Genomic DNA, 21,087 nt, shown 5'->3' on the forward strand with positions numbered 1-21,087 from the left:
CACACACACACACACACACACACACATACTCCTCTGTTTACATTCGACACGTAGCAATGCCAGGGGCCTTGCTCTAGGGATGACTGCTGATAGATCGGTCCAATGCTGGTCCAGAGTGTAATATTGGATTTTTAATTTTTTTTTTGAAGGCTGTGTTAGGAACAGGGGGCTTTAATTTTAAAAGACATTGGCAGGGGAGAATCTTATGAAAGATGATCGAGTCCCATAATGGCAAATGTAGGATTAAATTTAGGATTTACATATATATAAACCAAGTATTAACTACTTTGGTGTTGCATTTTGCTACATTTTGCCATGTTGGTGTCATAATTTCTGTTATTTACAATGCTGTTAAACCTGTTTCAGGAACATCCTTAATTCATGTATCATTACCATGAAGAAAGGTTGACACATTCTTTTTTTGTTAAGGTTTTTACTACATGTGCCCATACAAGGACAACAAATGTCTCTGGCAAGAATTGCTCTGAGATAATAACTTGGATTAAGACCATTCATGGCCAACACCAATAGTAGTAAACTTTGTACTCAAACAGAAAAGTCTTACATCTCCAGAAAACTGTTCTTCTACAGTTGTTTCCAAAAAAAAAAAAATAGAAAACTCATTTGGACTTTGGTCTTAAATGTCAGTTAAAACACTCAGTTCCTCACGGAATAGGCTCAGTACTTTGGGGATAATGGTTCTGTAATGGGAAACTGAGCGTACGAATGATGGCAGAGAATAAAACCCCACAGTGCTATCTGCAATGCTCTCAAGTGAATTTTACAGTAATGATGAAGGATACATGAAACCACCAGCAGTGGAACCATTAAAGCCTCCCTGTAAACATGTCAATTTGAGCACAATTAGATCAAATTCCAGTGGAGAGAGGAGCTGAGAAATTGAGTGCTAAAAGATGATGGTAATTGTTTTATAATTCTATTTTTACTAACACAGGTGCAGCCATTGAACAGGGCTCACCATGTTCAACATCTCATCCTAGTGGATCCACACACGGAAATTTGCATGATGCTCAGTCAGCCGCATGAACCCGCAAATATGCGCCCTGTAAAAAGAGGGCGTTCACGACTGCTTCCACTGAAGTTCACCACGTAATAAATTGGGCTCTCTGCCTATGTTCTTTATGTTGCTTTTATGTGTTTTGGGGGCAGATTCAGTCCATGTATGACGTTATGACTGTAAACTAGGCTAAACTACTATTCTGTATCTATCTTCTCACTGCGGTTGTGTGGTGTTAACTTGCAGTGGAGTGCAGTGGAGGGGCCATTGGCATGAGATCTTGGAAGTGCATGACCTGGTAAAGTGTCATGCTGAGGCAGAATTCAGCTCCACTGCATGTGTGAGAACTTGTTTTCTGAAATGCATCATGCCTAACCTTCAGGACCGGGCCACCGGGATAAGATCCTCCAAAGAGAAGTCAACTCTCTCCCCTAGTGTCTCAGCTGTTCCAGTGCATCTTGAAGAAGGTGTACTGTTGTAAGGTTGTATTCTTGAAGATGTATTATTACTGTGGTCTTGGTTTTGTAGCTCTGGCCCTCAGATCTTTCAGTCATGATGATGTTGTGCTCACTGAAACGATTGCTGAGATCTCAGAATGCAGTTACCTTGGTGTGTACATTATAAATTGCTAAAAAATAGGTCCAATAGGGGAACAATAAGAGGAAGGTCAGACAAAGATTTTGCAAGATTACAGATGCTACCTCTTTATTTGGAAGTGAAAACGAAAGTGACCCCACCTGTAATGTCACTAATAATCCCTCTTTGCAAATGGAAACCAACCCTGAGTGCTCACAGTTAGGGTAAGTACGGTATGTCAGAGTTGAGGAAGTCCGTAAAGTGTAATGGACGTTTACGATACACACACTCTCTTTATCTCTTCAAACTCCTCACTGATCTCACTGAATTCATATTCATCATTTTTACCATGGGCGCCAAGCTGTCTGCTTCTCTGTTTAGTTGTTTGTGTTGGCTGATACGCTTTAATTAGAATTAAGTACGCTGTGTCTTTTTAGGCGCTACAGAAATGAAAGAGGAAAGCTTGGCAAGGTTTCATGTGAGGGCGCACACTAAAGAATAGAGCACAATCTCCTCTGTTTGTCACAGTTTCACTCTGTTTCCACTGTCCAGATGCCTTCAGACTAAGTTGACAGGACTGATGTTTTTTCTTTGTTTTGGATTTTTTTGAATATTACAATATATTTTCCCAAATTCAAGTCTGGAAGAATCTTGTAAAAGGATTTCAGACACATCTAATTGAGGGGTTGACGCCCTTAGAAGGAAGCGTGGGTCTCTGAAACACTGAATTCTTTCAATGCTGCCCAGCACCACAAAAACTCAGCTGCCTACCTATCCCGAGCCTCAGCTGCCCAATAACCTAGAGTCTCCGCACCGCAGCACCAAGCCGGACCCTGGGGCAGACCCAAAGTCAGTCGTCTTGACCAATATTGCGTCTGCTCCTGAGTCGGGGGTCCCAGCCGTCGTCAAGTCAGTTCCAGAGTCTGGGTCCCGGGCGAACGCCCCGTCTGTACCATAGACTGTATATAAGAAGTGACACCATGACGTCACCTAGGTTTGATGACTGCCATTTTAAAGCCTCGAGTTTAGCATTTTAGTGGCCTGTCAATCACAAGGTAGCCATGCCCTAAAGCATAGCTTTATCAACTATTTTACTCAATGAACATCATGCTGTATTGAAGAAGACTTGAAAACTCATGTTTACAATGTTTACTGAGGTATTAAATCAAGTGAGAAGTAGAGTCATAATCTCATAGACTTCTATACAATCGGACTTCTTTCTGCAACCAAAGGAGTTGTCCCCTGCTGGCCATTTGAAAGTATGCAAGCTTAAGCACTTACACATCGGCTTCACTTTTCAGACCCGAGGTTGCCACCTGGTATGTTCCAGAGTCGGGGGCCCTGACGTCTCATCTGTTCCCAGTTGACAGTCCGGCTGACACCCATTGCTGAGTTTCTGTATTGCAGCTTTTTAAAGTTCCTGTGCTGCTGTGTGTTTCCTGGTGCTGTTTGGATGACCTTTAAATCACCACACTCCTTATTTAAGGGTCACAGAGTCAAAAATTCTGTGAAATGTGTTCAATATGTCACACATCCAGAGATACTTATTGTAATGGAAAAAAAGTTTCCCAGTCCCGAGATAGTGCCAGTGCAATCACCATGTACTAGCAGCATGACTCACGCCTTTCACCTTGGCTAACTGGTCTCTAAACTTTTGTTCCAACATGCCCACACAGATATATGAAGTGAGAGGAGTCTGTGCTTTACAGCTATATTCCAACATGCGTTTACAAGGAGACTGATAGAAATCTACAACTCTCTCAGCATTTCCCAGGGAATATATTGTCGAATGTATTGCTGCCTGGCTTCATGAACAAAACATGTGTTTTTTTCTGCGCCGCATCTATGGAGACATTTGCCACAGGTATGACCCTCTGGCTGAGTTCAGGCAAAGTTCAGCTTGTTGTTTTCCTGGGCAGCCTTGGTGCACTGTATCTTTGTCACGACACTTTTACAGCTCATTAGAGTTAAAAAGGAACAGCCTGCTTGGGGCTGGTTTTCATAGACGGATGCATGTGAGTTATAAAAATTGATAGTAGATTGAATGAAAACGGTCTTGTTTTTTTCCGAATTCTCTCTGTTTATCCGAAGATAACTGAGCATTAATCACTTTCCACTTCTGCCCCTCATTAAGTTGCACACATTTTTGCCTGGCAACTGTTTTCTGTTCCAACCGCTGGAAAAAAACAACCTCCTTGTCTACCACTGAGCAGTTTCACTGCAGTAAACAAAGTACTTGCTTGTGGTTGCTGCACATTTTTTGCATTTTGTCTACAATAATAAAATAATGATGATACAATTTAGAGTGAAAAAGTTTTAAAAATGGATGAATAGTGTTATATAATGTGATAAATGACGATATTATTTCATGCAGTAGAACATATGTACATGTTTACTGTTGTTTGTGCATCTGTGGGCTCATGCACAGCATCATAATCATGAGGTCACTAAGGTAAGAAATAATCCAAGTTTGAGACAAATATAATTAGATTATTGGCAGAGATAACAGACAATATGCAGTATATATTCTATAGGGAAGGTGTATTGTGTTTCCCCCTCGGGTCCCATACAAAAGTGATAATTTTCTTGATGATTAGAATCACTCTTGTAGTACAGGTGCTATACATAATTGCCAAGTCACTATAATCTGTGGTGTGGTTATGGAATTGAGAAAGTGATCTGTGTTGTTCTGTGTGCATTCTGAATAGATGACAGATTTAGGTGAAGGTATGGTGATGTTTATTTCTGCCTTTTCTGTTTCCATTCAATGGAATACTGTATTTGCTGGGATAGATTGATGAAGTGGCTTCTTGGGACAATATTGTTGTTGCTTTTTAGGTAAAGTAATTTATCATCTGCTGATTTTGTGGTTAGTGTAAAGAATTAGGGTTCCTGTTTTGTTTGGCGGTCAGTCAAATTGCAGCAGCTATTGGCTCAATGCAAATGGAAAAAACCGAGACAGAGACCAGATACCGTACAGGTGTTTCTTGATTTTCAGTGGATATCCAACCAAGAACTTGGAAAACTTTGTATGTCCAATGAGGTATTAAGACCTGTATTACAATCTTAAATAATAATTTGCAGTTATTTAGGAGAGAGGAAAAAGTATGGAAAATATAGTTATAATCTAAATTGTGTATATAGGTATCAAATATATGGTAACATTAACGCTGATCTACAATACCATAAAAGTCTGTAATAAAATGGCAAAGCTATAGATGTTTATGGATTGAAATAGACAACCCTCTTTGAAGATAAGAGGAATTGTCATTGATTTTCTTGGTGCAGACAAATATCAGATTCTAGTCTGCTGTTAAATGCTTTCTTTTAGCTTGTAATACGGATGTTAAGGATAATCATTTACAGTGATGTAATGAGAAATACAGATCTAATATATTGTGCGAATGTAAATGCCTACAGTATAAACGTCTCCTAAAAAATGTAATTTTTAGGAGACAGGGTTGCTCAAACAAGGCCATCTTGAAATTAAGGCATCACATGGGGATCTATAACCTTTAACATCCACCATTCAGGAATCACATCTTGCTTGCCAACTAGCTCTGAGGTAAGGAATTAGAGTGGCAACATGAGGATATTAGCACCTGACCTTTAATGCAATAAGCTGCCAAATGGACCAGTCTGGAGTTCAACTAAGCAGAACCTGTTTTATCTATTCATGTGTTCTCTCAAACTGCAGTGTCTTTCAGGGTCACTGGACATCACCAAAACCCAGCACCTGACAGTGTCTGAGCAGACTCACACCATAGTTGTGGATAAGCTCAGTTTGCCTTGTATGCACTAAAAACATGCGATCGGTATCTTCACTCCGCAAAACACTGCCTTTTAGATGTGAGAAATGTCGGTCTAGTGTGGTAGGAAAACGCAGAGAAGATGTGACATTTAGTTTTGGCCAGCTTAGTGTGAACATCATGTCAAAGGGCATAAAATTCACAGCAAAACATATGTCACCTACGCACTATATGCTTGAAATGTATCCACTACATAAGATCCATGTATACGATAGTAGGAGGAAGAACTGTGTTCGGTCTGCTAATTCTGCTTCTGCATTAGTTAAGTATGCATAAACACTTAATTCATCATTTATAAAGCATTGTTCACCAACATTAACACTCATTAGTATGCAATTCTTAAACACAGTTATAAATGTTTTATTCTTTATTAATAAGCTCGTCTATTATGTGTTTCAAGGTTGTGTTTTCATACTTTATAAATGATGGATTCCCCATTTGTAAATTAAGTATTATATATATACAAACAATTATTAATGAGTTATAGATGATTAATGACATCATTTATAAAGTATGAGTACATGATTAATAACTTATTTACAGTAGATGTATTGATGCATTTATACATATAATGATTTAGATATGCACTAAGGGACTATGCTAATATATGCTTTATAAACACATGTTAATACTGCAATTCATTATTGAGTCAGGTAGTTACTAGTCGTTAGTTAGGTATTGTGTGTGATCTAAATTGAGGACTATCAATGCCTTACAAAGCATTTACAAATGACATTGAAAGGCCAGCAGTCCCTCAAAACCCACAAAGGTCTCAAAACAAGTCTCAAAACTAAGAGCTCTCTGGTATTACAATCTGGTAATTTTGTCAAAATTAGAGGACTTGTGCATTTCCGAACATTGGTTGGAATGTCAAACTCGGCATGCATGTTCAGGGTATTTTTTTTTAAACAGCGAACTCTACAGTGTAAGTCTTTAGCGCCCATACAAACTATTATATTGTACTATCTGCTTCCCTGTATTCAGAGTGGAAGCAATCCCTAAATCATGCTCTCAATTTTTAATTTTGCACCTTTCGTTTAAAATAGCCTTTGTGGTTTAACTGTCAACTGTTCAAAATCTGTTGCTCAATTGCATTTTTCCCCATTTGTCTCTGGGAATAATGTTTGGAATAACAAACAGGGACATTGTATTTTTTCACATTTAATTACTAACCAAATACATAGCGAGGGACCAATACTCAAACCTAAACACTTACATGAATGAAAACTACATTTAATCTGATAAATATTAACTGTTTCACATTAAAACAGCATACAGATCTATTCTCAACACTGATTATCTTCAAGATAAGATGAGTTAAATAACTTAATGAAATAAAAAACGTTTAGGAGGAAATTTGGCTTTATTGATTTATTATAAAAGCTTCTGTTTGATGTCATTGTCACGGTTAGTCAGTAGATATATGCAACAAGGCAGCTTGGTTTGGAATGTCTGATGCACTTAAGAGTATGCAACCATCGCTGGTGTATTTCTGGAGAGGACACTGAATCATAAAATCATCATGTGTTTAACTATAAAATGAAATACTGATTACCGACATAAATTAGGAATGAAACCCACGGTTTCCTTATCTCAAACCCTTTCATCTACCCTTTCATCTACCACATGGGGGATAGATGAGGGAATATCAGTTGCGTTCTTGTAATAGGAAAACATGGCCTACAGCAAGGCTGTGGCTTGGTAAAGTCAGTGCATCCACTCTGTTGTACTTCAGTGCTTCCGATTGTGTGATGTACTTAAATTGTAACATTTCCTATTGTTTTGTTTTAGGTGGAGTTTTGTATGTAGAAGTAATTTTTTTTGCAGTGTTTACTGATTATGTGTAGCTAACTCATCTAAATGTGTCTATATCTGCAAAGAAAATGTCAAGAAATGAAAGCAACAAGTATCATTAATGCCCATCACTGCCCCATATTCTCATAAAGATTCATTGGTCTTAATTCTAGCCAAACACAAGAATTTTACCCTTCAAGATCTATTTCTGCTGCTGAGCCCTGAATCAAGTAAATTAGAATAATGGAGTCTGGAATAAAAAAACATCTAAATCTTAATCATTTGCCTCAGCTGAAAGTGATTGTACCACTTTCGCAGACGATTGCTCTGTATCAGAGGTCACAACCAGATTAAAGTGCTCTGTCTTCAAATTGGCTCCAAGTAAGATCACTCCAAATTGTGGTAATTGGCGTGGGCAGCGAAATTACAACGATGTGTGATAATGATGCCATACTCCATCACTGTCTTTTTTGTTTACACTTTTGTTTGTCGACTCGCTCATGTTTGTCCCCTTTGGATTTGACCCAGATTGTGATGGTGATTTTATGGTCAGTTGGTCCAGTCAGGGAGAACTTGTAAGGCTGCTGGTGCCTGTGAGTCTCTGGCTGTTTAGATGGTCCTGTAGATGGACACGCTAAATGAGGAATTCTTGTGACTTTGTGGTATCGTAACGCAAACATGTTATAGACTGTGGTTATTAGCTTCACACAACTGACAAAAAGAAATACACTGATGATAATAGTCCATCTGTTTCCGTTCAACATGCGTGGAGTGGTGTGCATGCGTGCTGGAGTAGAGCGGGACCAAAGGAAACTATTATTCAGTTTTTATTGTCTGATGTTTGTGGTTATAAATTGGATAATATAACAAAGAGTATTTTTATCCATCTGCCTAGTATCTTGTATAATCTGAACAACCTATACTGGTTGCCTGGAAATCTCACTCCGATGATGAGAGTCCAGGAAGTTACTTCAATAAATAGTTATACCATGCAACAACCCCTAAAACCAGCCAATTGTAATTCTAACATTTTGGTTTGTGGATTTGAATAGTTAGATTCAGAGTTGCTGGTAGGCATGTTTTTGTAATTTTGCTTCTTTTTTTACTTGGCTGGCTTGTTCTTTCCCCAGGCTTCCAGTCTTTATGCTAAGCTATATAATTTTTAGCATTCATAATCCTGCAATCTCTTTTTTTTATCTACATTCCTGTTATATTCTCCTTGTTGCTGGTTTACAGGCCTGAGCTCAGCTGTAAGTGTTTGGCAGCCGTGATCCACATCTGCACTGCATATGTCTATCTGAATAAGTCCCTCAGTTATGTAAACTGTGTAACGTCAGCTTCTATATAAAACCTGAAACCAAAGAAATAAAAACATCTGCTTGTCCAGCTTTATTTTGGGTGAATTGACTAGTCTTTTATTTACCCCTTTCTAAAGCCTGTGAGGACAGCACCTCCACCTCCCCAACACACATACACACAAAATAGAACAGATTAAAACCAAACATGAGACAAATGCCCCTGTCCCCCACTGTGCACCACTTACTTGCTCCAGTTTGACGCTTTAGGACTTCTCTCTGCGGCTCATTCTCCTGCCTAAAATACAATGTGCTGTCTTCCCTACAGACGTTCCCCTTTTGTCTTCCGGGGAGGGCTGAATTGAGCAGAAGGAAGCCTGATTGGAGGGAAAGAGATCAGTATCGAAACTACGGAGGAAGGGAGTGGAGATGATCGGGGGTTCCTGCTCACAGACTGCTGCAGTACTTCCAGGACTTTATTTTCATTAGATGGGACTTGGTGCGTGCAATGTGTGATGTTTCGCCTCTTCTAAACTATTGTTTGTGTTATTAATCTAACAAATGCAGTAAGTTTGCATGGACAAACTTCCCAACTGAGACTCAACTTGGTCCTTGAAAGCGCTTCCATGGTAAGACACATTTTTAATCACTAAGTAAAAAAACATTTTAAGAAAACAGCCCTGCTTATGAATATGAAATGTGAAAGATGCAAAGAAACCTTGAATGTATCATATAACATACAAAAAAACTAAAATGTGGGATGAGGAATGGTTTTACACACTTTATGATACTTGTACGTTAGCCCTTGTGCATTTATGATCATAAATGGTGTTACAGTTAAAAGTTAAAATAAATAGGCTTGTCAGGACACCCTGTAAAGGTTGCATCAGTACAAGTTGTGTTGTTTGCGTGTAATGGTTTTGTTTTGTTGCTTTCAATTTGAAAATGGATATGCAAGTATTGAGCATAGTTTAAGAGGTTAATGATGAACTTCTTCATCATTTGTCGTCTTGTAAGTCATATTTCAGACTTTGACAGCTGCAGAAATTCGGGTCAGTGCTGATTAAATGTGGACAAACACAGACTTTGTGTTACTATAATAAAATAATAGAACTTTGTTTCACCATTTTAAAGAGAGGTCATTTAAACTCTACCAAACTCTCCAAAATGTCATGGCAAATTTTGTTCAAATAAGCATTTACTTGAGCTTAATGGGTAATACATGACATTAACATTGGCCAGGCTTCATCAATGAACTCCCACTGATGATGCACATGGTAAAATAAATCTAAGATCGACTCCTGTGGGAGAATTGAGACTGAAACTGTTGACCCTTGATTTTGGGAAAAGGTGCGGATCCAGGGCAGTTGCAGAAAATACTTCCATAGTTCTGAAGGCCAGTGAGGCACAGCTGCACATTGTCAGTGTGTCAGTTTGCCTTGTGACCCACATAGTTGGTGTAATAAAGGATGTAGCTTGAAATGTGGACTTGGGTCTTCCTGAATCAAACATACAGTAGTAGTTTACGTGCAATCCATGCTCTTAGACCTGACTTCTTGCTATCCATCCTGTAAAAAATAAACACCAACTGTCTGAGGGCCAGCTCCAAAATCTTCAAAGAAATATAGTTAGCTCATCGTCAACATCTTGTTTGACTTCTTGATAGCATACAGGTCAGATTTTTGTAAAAAGAAAAGAAAATCGTCGCTTCAGTTCTTTCCCCTCTCTCTGTCTCTGTACTATTGGATAAATTGAAATGATACATTGTGGCATTTACCAGGTACCTGCCTCAGGTTTCTATTATTGATAGGATTAATTATATCATGGGGTCTACATTTTACACCAGTTAATTTGATATTCTAGGTCTTTTATTTGAAATTATGATTAAGAAGACCTAGTTAATCAGCCTGCTGTGAAGTGTCTGTGTTATTTGTTCACCTCACAGGGCGCACAATAGCCAAAACTGCTTTATTGGCCAAATAGAGCAAATGGAAAGGGTTTTGGCTTGGGTTTCTTATTTTTATTACCCATATTTATTACTCCCTTTTGTTGTGCATTCTGCCTTTTTGTTTTGATAAAGTAATGCATATCAGTCTTTTTTAACAAGGGACATTATAAATACATTTGAGGTTTGCAATACGAACAAGGAAAACAAATCATTATAACTGATGGATTGAGCAGGATTTTGAATGGACAGCAGACTATTCAGGAGGTCTCAAAATGTTTTCGATTCAAGCAACCTTAAGTGTAGCATATCATGTTTGTTTTGCACCACAAATTATATTTGAATAATGTCTTGTGGAAGCCAATCTGTTTGACGTTTGAAAAAAATTGTTGTCTTTGTAAAAAGATCCTCTGTTTGGGAATCTCTCGACACATATTTTGCAGACGCTCTGCACTCGACACTCTGAAACTACCGGACTGCCTCAGTGAAGTGATTTTGAATATGTCATTGATTTTAGTTGCTAACAGGCTCTTCTGGCTAATGGCACACTCAAAAGGTTTTTAGGGTCATACCAGAGCTGGTGCCAAGCCGTCTGTCTCATCCGATTATTCTCTAAGGTATGGAAGGACCTGATAATAGTGTAGTTAGCTTTTAGCAGAATATCCAAAGGTTTCTTGCGATTTCATGTGTTCAGCCTTTTGGGAAAACGTGACAATTAGACAGACAAAACACCTGCTGCCATGGCTGTTGGGTAATATAAATCATGTATTAACAAGATTCTACCATTTTAACAATGTGCACTAAACATCACTTAACATCCATTCTATTCCGTTAGATATTTACTTCAGCACTGTTTTAGGAAACATCATTTTATTTGTCTATTTATCTTGATAACTAACCTTTTCCATTTTTGACCCAATTTCTAGTATCTTGAAAAGCATGAAACCAGCATGGACATAACAGTACAGTGACCTTATACCTTCTGTTCACTGATAAAATGAGTGCCGGGATGCTCACAGGAGGTTTAAATCCACAGTTTGATATGATCAGTGTTATCAACTATGTTGATCCACCTACTCAATGGAAATCCTCTTGTGGAATATACTGAGATGACCTTTGAATGGCGAGCCTTATTTACCAGAAAGGGATAGCTGGTACATAAGTCAACATCAATTTACTTTATGTTATACGGGTTTGTTTGGGAACGGTTCAATTTTGAGAGATGACATCTGATATTTCCTGTTTATCCATTTATCTTATTCCAGAATGATATCAATACCCACATGAAATACCATCAAACCAATATTTATTTAAGTGAAGGAGGATTATTTATTTCCCTTACTTGATTTCACGTCACTGATTCAACGTCTACCTCCACTTTGCTTGTAGCCAGTCAACAATCTGACTTTGACGGGCCGTATATATCGGGGACAGACCACTAGGGACAACATAAACTAACAACATAAACTTAATATGACACTATGTTTATTTCCTGTTAGTAACTCTGTCAGTACTCTTCACATAACTGCATTTCCTGGCAGGATATGACAGCATCCCTACTCTCTGTCTATATTTGTCTCTGTCACTCTCTCCATCTCTTTCTTATTCTTTCCCTCTCTGCGTGTGTTTGTGTGGGTGTCCTGATAATATATTATTCCCCCCCGACCATGGTATAAATGGACTTTATATGGCTTATATGTCCCTTCTAAATCTGCACTCATTGTACATTTTAATGGATAGTGTCAAATTTTTGTAGTTTTAGCAAATATTCTTATTGGTAACAGCTATTGAACCTAAATTACTGAGATCTGGGAACATCGCTAAATTGCTAAAAAATACTTCAGACAAGGCAAACAACTAAAGCAGTAGGAAGTCCCACATCGGAAAGAGAGACAAAACTGAGGAAAATTGTGAAATAATTATACAAACCGTTCTTTGTAATAATCCATTGAAGCTTACAGTCCAATTTCCTGGTTCAACTTTGACTTGTATACTTTTCCTGCACAATTAGCCATTTACTGCCCTCGTTTTCAGTTTTACCTCCAAGTAAAGACAATCTGGCTACACTGTTGGCTTGGTTACAACTTACTCCTGTTTCTTGTATTGTCGGACATTGTTCTAGCAATATACAATAGCCATGTTCCCAGATCTCAGCAAATACTTTGGAGAATACATCGTTATTGGATGGGTATTTTGGCAAAATATGAAAAAGAAAACAAATTTTAATAAACCAGCCCTGCACGACTCCAGATAGGAATAATCATTTATAGAAAATGGAGGGGTGGATAGAAACCAATTTCAGCACAAGCAGATTTGCAAAATACCCAGTCAGAATATAGAGTTGGATAAGCACTATTTAGTACAAGAGTAAACAAAAACAGCCCAACTTTCACAGTAGCTGGAGAGTTTCTTATCTTTTGTTCAATTAATTTGTATTGTATGTTTCAATGTTTAACTTTTCTCTTTTTACTTTTGAGGTTGAAGAAAGAGTGAAATTCCTCAAACTGGTATTGTCTTTCCATCTCTGAATCATCTGAAATCAATGACCCCACACCAGCTGAACACGATGAATGCCTCAGTACCATTCGCCAACAACACCCCACTCTGCTACTCCATAAACAGCCCTCCGTTCAAGTACCACCCTACCATCGCCTCGGCCTACTTCTCATCCATCTTCACCACTTTGGGTATTACCTCCAATCTCATTGCCTTCGTAGTTCTCCTCAAGTCCTTCCAGCGGACACATAGCCGCTCACGCTCCTTCCTGATCTTCCTGGGTGGCCTGGTGGTCACCGACACCATGGGTCTTCTGGTCACCGGCTCCATCGTGATCTCCTTCCATGTTACGCACTTTAATTGGCGCCTGTTAGATCCAAGCTGCCACTTCTGCAACTTTATGGGCATGTCCATGGTCTTCTATGGACTGTGTCCACTGATGCTTGGTGCCGCCATGGCCATGGAGCGCTTCGTTGGCATCAACCATCCATTTGCACGCTCCACCAGCATGCCCAAGTGCCGGACAGTCTCCATGGTGCTGATGGTGTGGTTGATCGCAGGCTGCATAGCTTTGCTGCCCCTAACAGGCATCGGAAGCTACCACATGCAGATGCCTGGATCCTGGTGTTTTTTCAACATCAGCTCTGAGGGAAATAACCTGGCCTTCTCCCTGCTCTTCTCACTGGTCGGGTTGATAAGCATTGCTGTGTCATTTTTGCTGAACACGGTGAGCGTTGTGACCCTGATCAAGGTGTGCTGTGGACAGGATAGGACCCAGCGTCGCAGGGACCACGAAATAGAGATGATGGTCCAACTCATCCTGATTATGGTCATTGCTTCTATCTGCTGGTGCCCCCTCCTGGTGAGTTTGCCTCTTTGAGATAAGTAAGCCTTATATGTGTGTGTGTGTGTGTGTGTGTGTGTGTGTGTGTGTGTGTGTGTGTGTGTGTGTGTGTGTGTGTGTGTGTGTAATATGTTCAGGACTGGCTTTATGACAAACGATAAAGCCGCAATGAAAAAAAAGTAAATGTTCAACTAGTAAACGTACGTAAGAGTGTAGAAATCGGAATTCCTGGTTTCTTGAGTGGCATTAGCAAACTTCACACTAAGATAATGATTGGTTAAAGGTGCCATCAGCAATTGTAATCCAATACACTCTTTGTCAAATTCAACAAAAATCACGCAAAAAAAAAAAATCCAGTTTCCATTCACAGCCCTGGCTCTGTAAAAGGCAAGCGAACGAAGTGCCTCGGACCCAGGCACACAACCTTATTACAGCCAATCAGCAACAGGGTGCAGTAATGCTTGTCTGCAGGACAGGCAAAAGGCCATTGTTGTATAGAGAGAGATTTACAGTCCGTCTCGCCCCAACTAGACGGACTGTAAATCTATTAGTGGTATTTGTTTGGATGTTGAGTTTAAACATCAATTCTCCAGAATCGCTGACTCCACCTTAAAGGACCGAACACAATTAATTGATCTAATAAAGGTTTAAACAATCTCTTGACAAACTAGTGTTCAAAAAGTCCGGAAATTGTCCAAAATTCAGTCAATGAGACAAATGTTATTATCTATATACATACCCCATGCATGACCCCCCAAAAAACTCTAATATCAAGTATTTATCTTTGTAATTCTTATACAAAACACATTTAAATGGATCACCATTCTATTTTATGAGGACCCCCTAAGCCAATAAGCCAGCTTATTGTGAAGCTGCTATGGGTCAGCATTCCTGAGGTCTCTGGCCTTGTTTCCACCTGTTTGAATAAGTATGGGCCTCTGTGGTCTGTGACAGTGTGTGTTGTGTGAATGTGCCTTCTTTGGCTGCAAGATCACTGGATCTTTGTGTTTTCCAACGTGTATCCTTTTGCACATTTTTTGCAATTACCAGCTTTGAATATCCACCAGAAAGCTATCCATAAAACACCACACTTTCATTGCTTCCATATGTCTCTTTATCATACACAGATTTTGATTCTAATTTGTTGAATACTTTAACATCTAAAAATGTGTGACCTGACAGACTAAACATTAACCAAAAGTGACAATGAAAGAACATTACTTGGCGTCAATAGTAAGATAAAAATAGTCAGTTATGATATTGCAAAGCACTTTAACTAAGGGTGTCCACCAAATAATGGGTTCCTCAGGTAAAACACCCGACCCAATCTATTCAGCTCTTGTTGTTATCAGCGTTGCCCTTCAATTATTCAAACCATATTAAGGCATTACAAAGTCCTCCGCTGCTTTTATCTGCCCCCCCCCCCCCACTCTATATGCTTCATTTCTCCTTAGTAATGCAGCTTCCTAACTAGTTGATCTGAAAGCCTTCTGATCGGATCAGAGAGCCCCTTAATGTCTAAATTGAGATGAAACTTCGTTTCAGCGCATGGGTGAAATCACTGCCGTTTAAGGTAAAACTCCAGTTTACTTAGTTACTTAGATTTTGCTTTTGTAGCTCTAGCTATTGGTTGTGCCAATCATAACATTACACATGTAATTGCTGATAACATGGCAACAACACTAAAATTAGGTCCAACAATCATGCGGGTTGAAAACTAACGCCTGGGTTAGCCTGAATTTATTTGGAAACAAAATTAAAATGAAGCTAGAATTATAACCCAACTGTCCATTGTAAACATCTCTACAGCTGGCTTCCTGATTCTTTGACTCGACTGCACTTACCGTAGTTGTCTGCATTCATGGGGTTTCTGTATAATATTATTAGCAACATAATGGTGGTAGCTAATCTGGCAAAACTATCATTTTGTTCACAGCCTGTGTGAATATTTGATATAATTTCACTTATTTCTGCGATCTCAGCAAATGCTGTCTTTGATAAGCTGTTATAACAAATGGGACAAGCTAGAAAAATACAACTTAAGTCATAGTAAACTGCTGTTTTCCTGAAATAATTATTCTAACTTTTCTGCTGGAGGATCACAATAAATTTCTGTAGAAGCAACATGAATAATTTACTCCAACCTGCTTAATCTCCATCCATGACACCTTCTTCTTTGTCCAATTGTGTCTTGATAAAAATAACTGGTTGACGGGGACGGAGTGTCTTTTAATAACTGCTCACCGCTTTGTCAAGAGATCATATTGGTCTGTGGTTAAACTAAAACTGTAAACTTAAACCCTCCTTTAAACCAGTTGATGTGTTGCTTTCAGCCCAGCAGGCATTGCCATCTACCACATTTTGATGCTACCACTAGTTACCAATTCAGAACTTCCATTATCAATACAGGGACTTTAAATTGAGGATATCATAGTAAAGAAGAGAAGAGCTAAAGCTACCTGACTGGAGCACATACATTTCTGCAGTCCTGTCTAACCTCAGTTGTGTGACACCCTGCACAGATATATACTCTGAGGAGCGTGGTGACTGCTGATCCTGTAAGAGGTGATATTGTTGTGTTCTACATACGAATGGCCACCTGCAATCAGATATTTGACCCCTGGATATACATCATGTGCCAAGTGTCCCGACTAAGGCGAGTAAAAAGTCAAACAAAAGCTTTGAAAGATTGCTACAATAATACAGCATCCCCATAGTAACTGCTCACCCCCATCATAATTTTGGTCTGTGGTTGGCCGGCTACCGCTGCATGTCCTAAACATCTGCCAATGAAACTCGTGGACTGTACAACACAGTTTACTCGATGTCCTGCAAGCTTCCAGACCGTTACCCATCAACTCAAAGTTTCATTGGCAGCATGCTTCATAGTGCAGCCAGTGTCTCATCTTGTTTTTGCTGTTGCTCTGTACACTTCATTCCATTCCCAGTCAGTTAATAAACATTTGACTTGAATAGTTCAGCCCTTTGTCTTGTTAGTTTATTGCCTTTGCCTGCTTTCATCCTGAAACTAACACAGATGGTCCAAAACTTCATGGCTTAACTATCTGCAGATTGTGGTTTTGTTTTAGATACTCAAACATTTCTTTGAAGCAGAGCTGCAGCAATCTTTACAGATAAGGGTTGAACATCAAGAAAAGTCCTTCAGGCTCAGTAAACGTAATGCTCCTGAAAAATGCGATGAATGTCACCCTCTGTGGAAGTGGAACTTAGCCACTAGGATAACTTCTAACCTGGAAAACATTGACTCTTTGGTTGTTTCAGTCTCTAGAGCACATCTGCCTCTGAGAGTAGTTTGCCCAACTAAAACTGTGGTTTGCACTTCATCTCAACACTCACATTCAACATTTGTAACACCATGAAGTGGATTTATAAAACTGTTTCCTTGCACTGCTTTGGTGTAGACCACAGTAGAACCACATTTTTTTTGGCACCAGCTGCATTTGGATAATCGGAATAAGCCAATTTGTTATTCATTAAAGAGCTTGTTGGCCATAAGAGATTGTTGGGCTAGTACTATTAAGGCTATGCCTAACATAAAATGCTGCAGTCTAAGTGCAACAGGGGGGGGTAATTGGGTTGCAACAGCCACTGCCTTCGGATGGCCACAGCAAAATTAGTCTAGCCATTCCCTCTGCAGACTTAACACATATGTGTGTGTCTGTGTGCATTTGCAATATTAACTAATTTCATCTTTTACCATTCGTTCCTTATTTCTAATCTCTCCTTCCCACTCTTTTCAACTATAATTTGCTGTCTGTTCTAATTTGAGTCTTATCTCCCCTGTTACTTTTTTACTCCCGCTCTTTAAACTTCCCATTCGATCTCATCCTTTCCCTACTCCTTTCCTCCATCATGTCTTACTTGTCTTTGCTTCTTCTCTCCTTGATCCTTATTCCCACTTCCATCCCTCCACCAATAGGTCTTTATTGCACAAACTGTGCTGTCCGGTGGACCCCTTAGGATCAAGTACCTACTCCTATGGATACGATTCGCCACCTGGAACCAGATCCTGGATCCGTGGGTGTACATCCTGTTTCGAAGGGCCGTTCTCAAGAGAATCTACCCTCGCCTCGAATGGTCTCGTGGCTCCATCATGACCCTGTACCCGTCTTTCAGCGACACTGTCCGGAGGTTCACTCGCTCTTCTCTTGGGAGCACCCTGGGACCAGATGAAACAGGAGAGGCACATGAATCAAATGTAACACCCCCATCTACACTGAAGCCACCACCTCCTTCTCCATGATTGTTTGGATTTGAGTTGTTGCAGCAGACAGATTGACATCATTTGTGTTGCAGAATGTGTTTGACTGCTAAAAGCTCTGATGGGTTTTCATGTTAAATGTGGCCAGGATAAGAAGCAGGATTGCAACAATGATGTGAAAGAATTAAATGTTGTTATTTTATTGCATATCACAGTATTAGCAATGACACTTTAATGTAGAGCAAAGTATAAAGAGAGAGCAGCTAAATCAAATTTGTGTGAGATCGTCCAGCTGCCCACTGTTTCTGTCTAAACCGCTATTTACATTCATTATCCTACTGTGGGATTTAAGAATCTTATATACCCTTTTTAATATGAATCTTCGTTGCCTACTACTTTAACCACCTTTTCTTTGCATTCATTTAGTTAGGTTTGTTTATAAAAAGTTGTTTTATAACTATTTAAAAAAAATTCATTTATTTTTATCGTCGCCAGGAGAATCATGCGATCGCTTGCGCGTGACTGTGAGTGAGTGTGCACCTCTGTGTCTGTCCACGGCTAATCTCGCATTCTACTGCAGCACTCTGCATAATATTTTGTGTGGCCACAATGCTCATACGTACATGCTCAAGGACCTCTCGTGGTTGTGGTGACTTACATTCCTTTTCTTGTCTGTTTGACATTGCCTTTTACTGCCTGCTGACTCCTCAATCACTACGGCTCCTGGCCGGCAGTGATAACACAGTTAAGTGCGTCACCGACCCCCCCCCCCCCCCCCCCCCACATCTGCTTTTCTGTGCTCAGAGATATATTGGGGGACATCAGTTTGCTCACTTTTATTTTGTTGTTTGTATGGTGTGTTTGGCTACTGGCTGCTGTCCCTCTTCACAGCTTAGACACTGCTAAACAGACAGACTGGTGAGTTTAATTTTGTTTTTGGCAAGATTGCGTGAGGTGTCTTATACAACAACTGTGAGCCGTTTGCTGGTTCTGCTGAATGCAACTTTCTAGTTTTCTTCTTCTTTTCCTTATGTCTTTTTTATCTTTTCGAAGCAAAAAATGTCATTTTTTGTTGTTGTCTTTATGTTTGAAGGAACAATTTTAGAAGAACAGGGGCCCTTACGTCTTATGGATCAAGCTTGTAATCTCTTGATAAAATACATTCTCTGTAACCACCACAGTGCACATAAGTCATCTAAAACAGATGTAAAGCTATTTACATGCACTGTTTTTTCTACAGGTAGAATCAGCTTTATAACCAGCTGAGACTGATACAGAATCTTAGTATGGGTTCATTATATCTGATTCACCTTCCCTTACTTCTTACCTTTCCTCTGGGCCTCACTGCAGTGCTAATACAACTGTTGTTATTTCTGCATCTCTTAGAGATGTTTAACTATAACGTCTGTCAACTGTAAAGGTTATGATTACATTGAACAGGGAGAGGGAGATGATTTAGTTGTTGGACAATCCAAATTCAGCCTGATTATTTGGGCAGTGTAACGACAAACATTGTAGCAATAATACATTATATAATATTATAATTATGATGTAATTAAACTGTTGCAGTCATGTCTTGCTCTACTGGATAACTCAGTCACCCAGCTATTCATGTTGATCTGTTTTGAACATTATATCATCACTCATAAATGTCACTCAGTTACCAGACAAATCACCGAAGCAATCACCAATGAGATGTGTCTTGCTTTAACTCCGTAGCAGTATCATCCAATAGAAATGTGTAAATGCTGAATGTGCTTGACAGAAATGAAATGTGTTTGTACATAGAAATAAAGGATTAAAATCCCAACTCTTTTACATGGGCTTTTCTGATAAACACACAGGCTCAAGCTACTGTATGATTTCGACCTTTTTACTTACAATTTAAACATGTTAAATATGCCATACATTTGTCAGGTCTTCAATGAGAGGTGCAATCATGTACAAAGTGTTCAAACATCATAAGACAAATACTGATGGAGCTGAAACAGTGTAGCCGGAGTGAGTGAAGTTGAGTCAAACTGTATTTCAGTGTTTACTTGCTTACATATATTTAAATAATGACTCTATAACTTGTTCACATTGTTTTGTGAGCCAGAAAACCTTTAACTGTCAAACTCCAACATGTAGATTGATGCTTCCTTCTTTCCACAGCAAATGCTCCCCAGTGCAGAGACAGACAGAGAGAGAAGCACATTGAAATTATAAAGACTGAAACAAACGCATCAAGTATATTTACATTCTCTCCTCGAAACAAACCAGAACAGTTCCCTGTGAATTTATGGCAAAAGGGGGAAGCATGTGAATATGTTATACAATGTTTTAATTTTAATATCAGTGAGCAAGAAGACCTTCATATTTGTCAGGCAAAATTGCTGCAGGGAACTCCACTAACAGGAAGTTAACTTGTTTGTTTGTTTTTATTGTGGGAGTTATGGGCTTGATCCCTGTTTGACAGTAATGATCGTGTGGGGAAATGTGAATTGCAGAGCAGGGCCATATCAGCAGGGAATTTTTCCCCTGGTGTTCATTCTCAGACGCTTACACTTTCCAATGACAGTTGCGATTAATGTCTCTCAAGTTCAAGTTCAGATACTTACTTAGAGGTCTGACAATATTTAAACTGCTATTTATTTCATTTTTAAGTTGTATTTGCACTGTGGCCACTTGATTGTTTAAACAAAGAGTGAACAAATTATATATAAATACAATGGCAACCTGTTTGCAAACATATTATAAGTTATAGATCATGTAAGTAGATCTCTAGTTTGTAAAGGTTATTAATAAGGGAGAAGTAGACGAATACATTCTGATTTTGGGATGACCCAAATATCTCTCCTTGTTCCTCTCCTGTTTTACCCAGTGGGTCTTCATCAGAGGAAAAAGGTTTATTGTTGCCTATCTAACTTCCTTGATTCCTAGATGGCTGGCTGATTGTCCACTGTTTTGCGGTTGTGTTTCCTGACACATTGTTAACATATCCTTTGCATAATGGTCTATATGTAAGGGATGGGGGCCTAAAAAAACATTTGTAAACTTTTATCTTTGATCAAAATGGGAATTAGCCTGTATTGTGTACCAGCAAATT

General features: G+C 39.2%; 1 protein-coding gene across 3 annotated transcripts; it reads left to right on the forward strand.

Moving 5' to 3' along the window:
- The first annotated feature begins 8,909 nt into the window (after window positions 1-8,909).
- tbxa2r (thromboxane A2 receptor) lies at window positions 8,910-20,354 on the forward strand. 3 transcript variants are annotated; one of them, XM_031859749.1, is made up of 3 exons: window positions 8,910-9,121; window positions 12,915-13,795; window positions 17,718-20,354. In XM_031859749.1, exons 2-3 carry the CDS (start codon window positions 12,980-12,982, stop codon window positions 18,039-18,041), a joined length of 1,140 nt encoding a protein of 379 aa, XP_031715609.1. In that variant the 5' UTR covers window positions 8,910-9,121; window positions 12,915-12,979; the 3' UTR covers window positions 18,042-20,354. The 3 variants fall into 3 exon arrangements, with proteins under 3 accessions (XP_031715609.1, XP_031715610.1, XP_031715611.1); XM_031859750.1 differs by having other exon boundaries at window positions 12,995-13,795; XM_031859751.1 differs by having other exon boundaries at window positions 16,300-17,810.
- The last annotated feature ends 733 nt before the right edge of the window (window positions 20,355-21,087 follow it).

The sequence above is a fragment of the Anarrhichthys ocellatus genome, unplaced genomic scaffold (assembly GCF_004355925.1).
Source record: "Anarrhichthys ocellatus isolate YVR2014 unplaced genomic scaffold, GSC_Weel_1.0 scaffold22, whole genome shotgun sequence".
NCBI lineage: Eukaryota > Metazoa > Chordata > Actinopteri > Perciformes > Anarhichadidae > Anarrhichthys > Anarrhichthys ocellatus.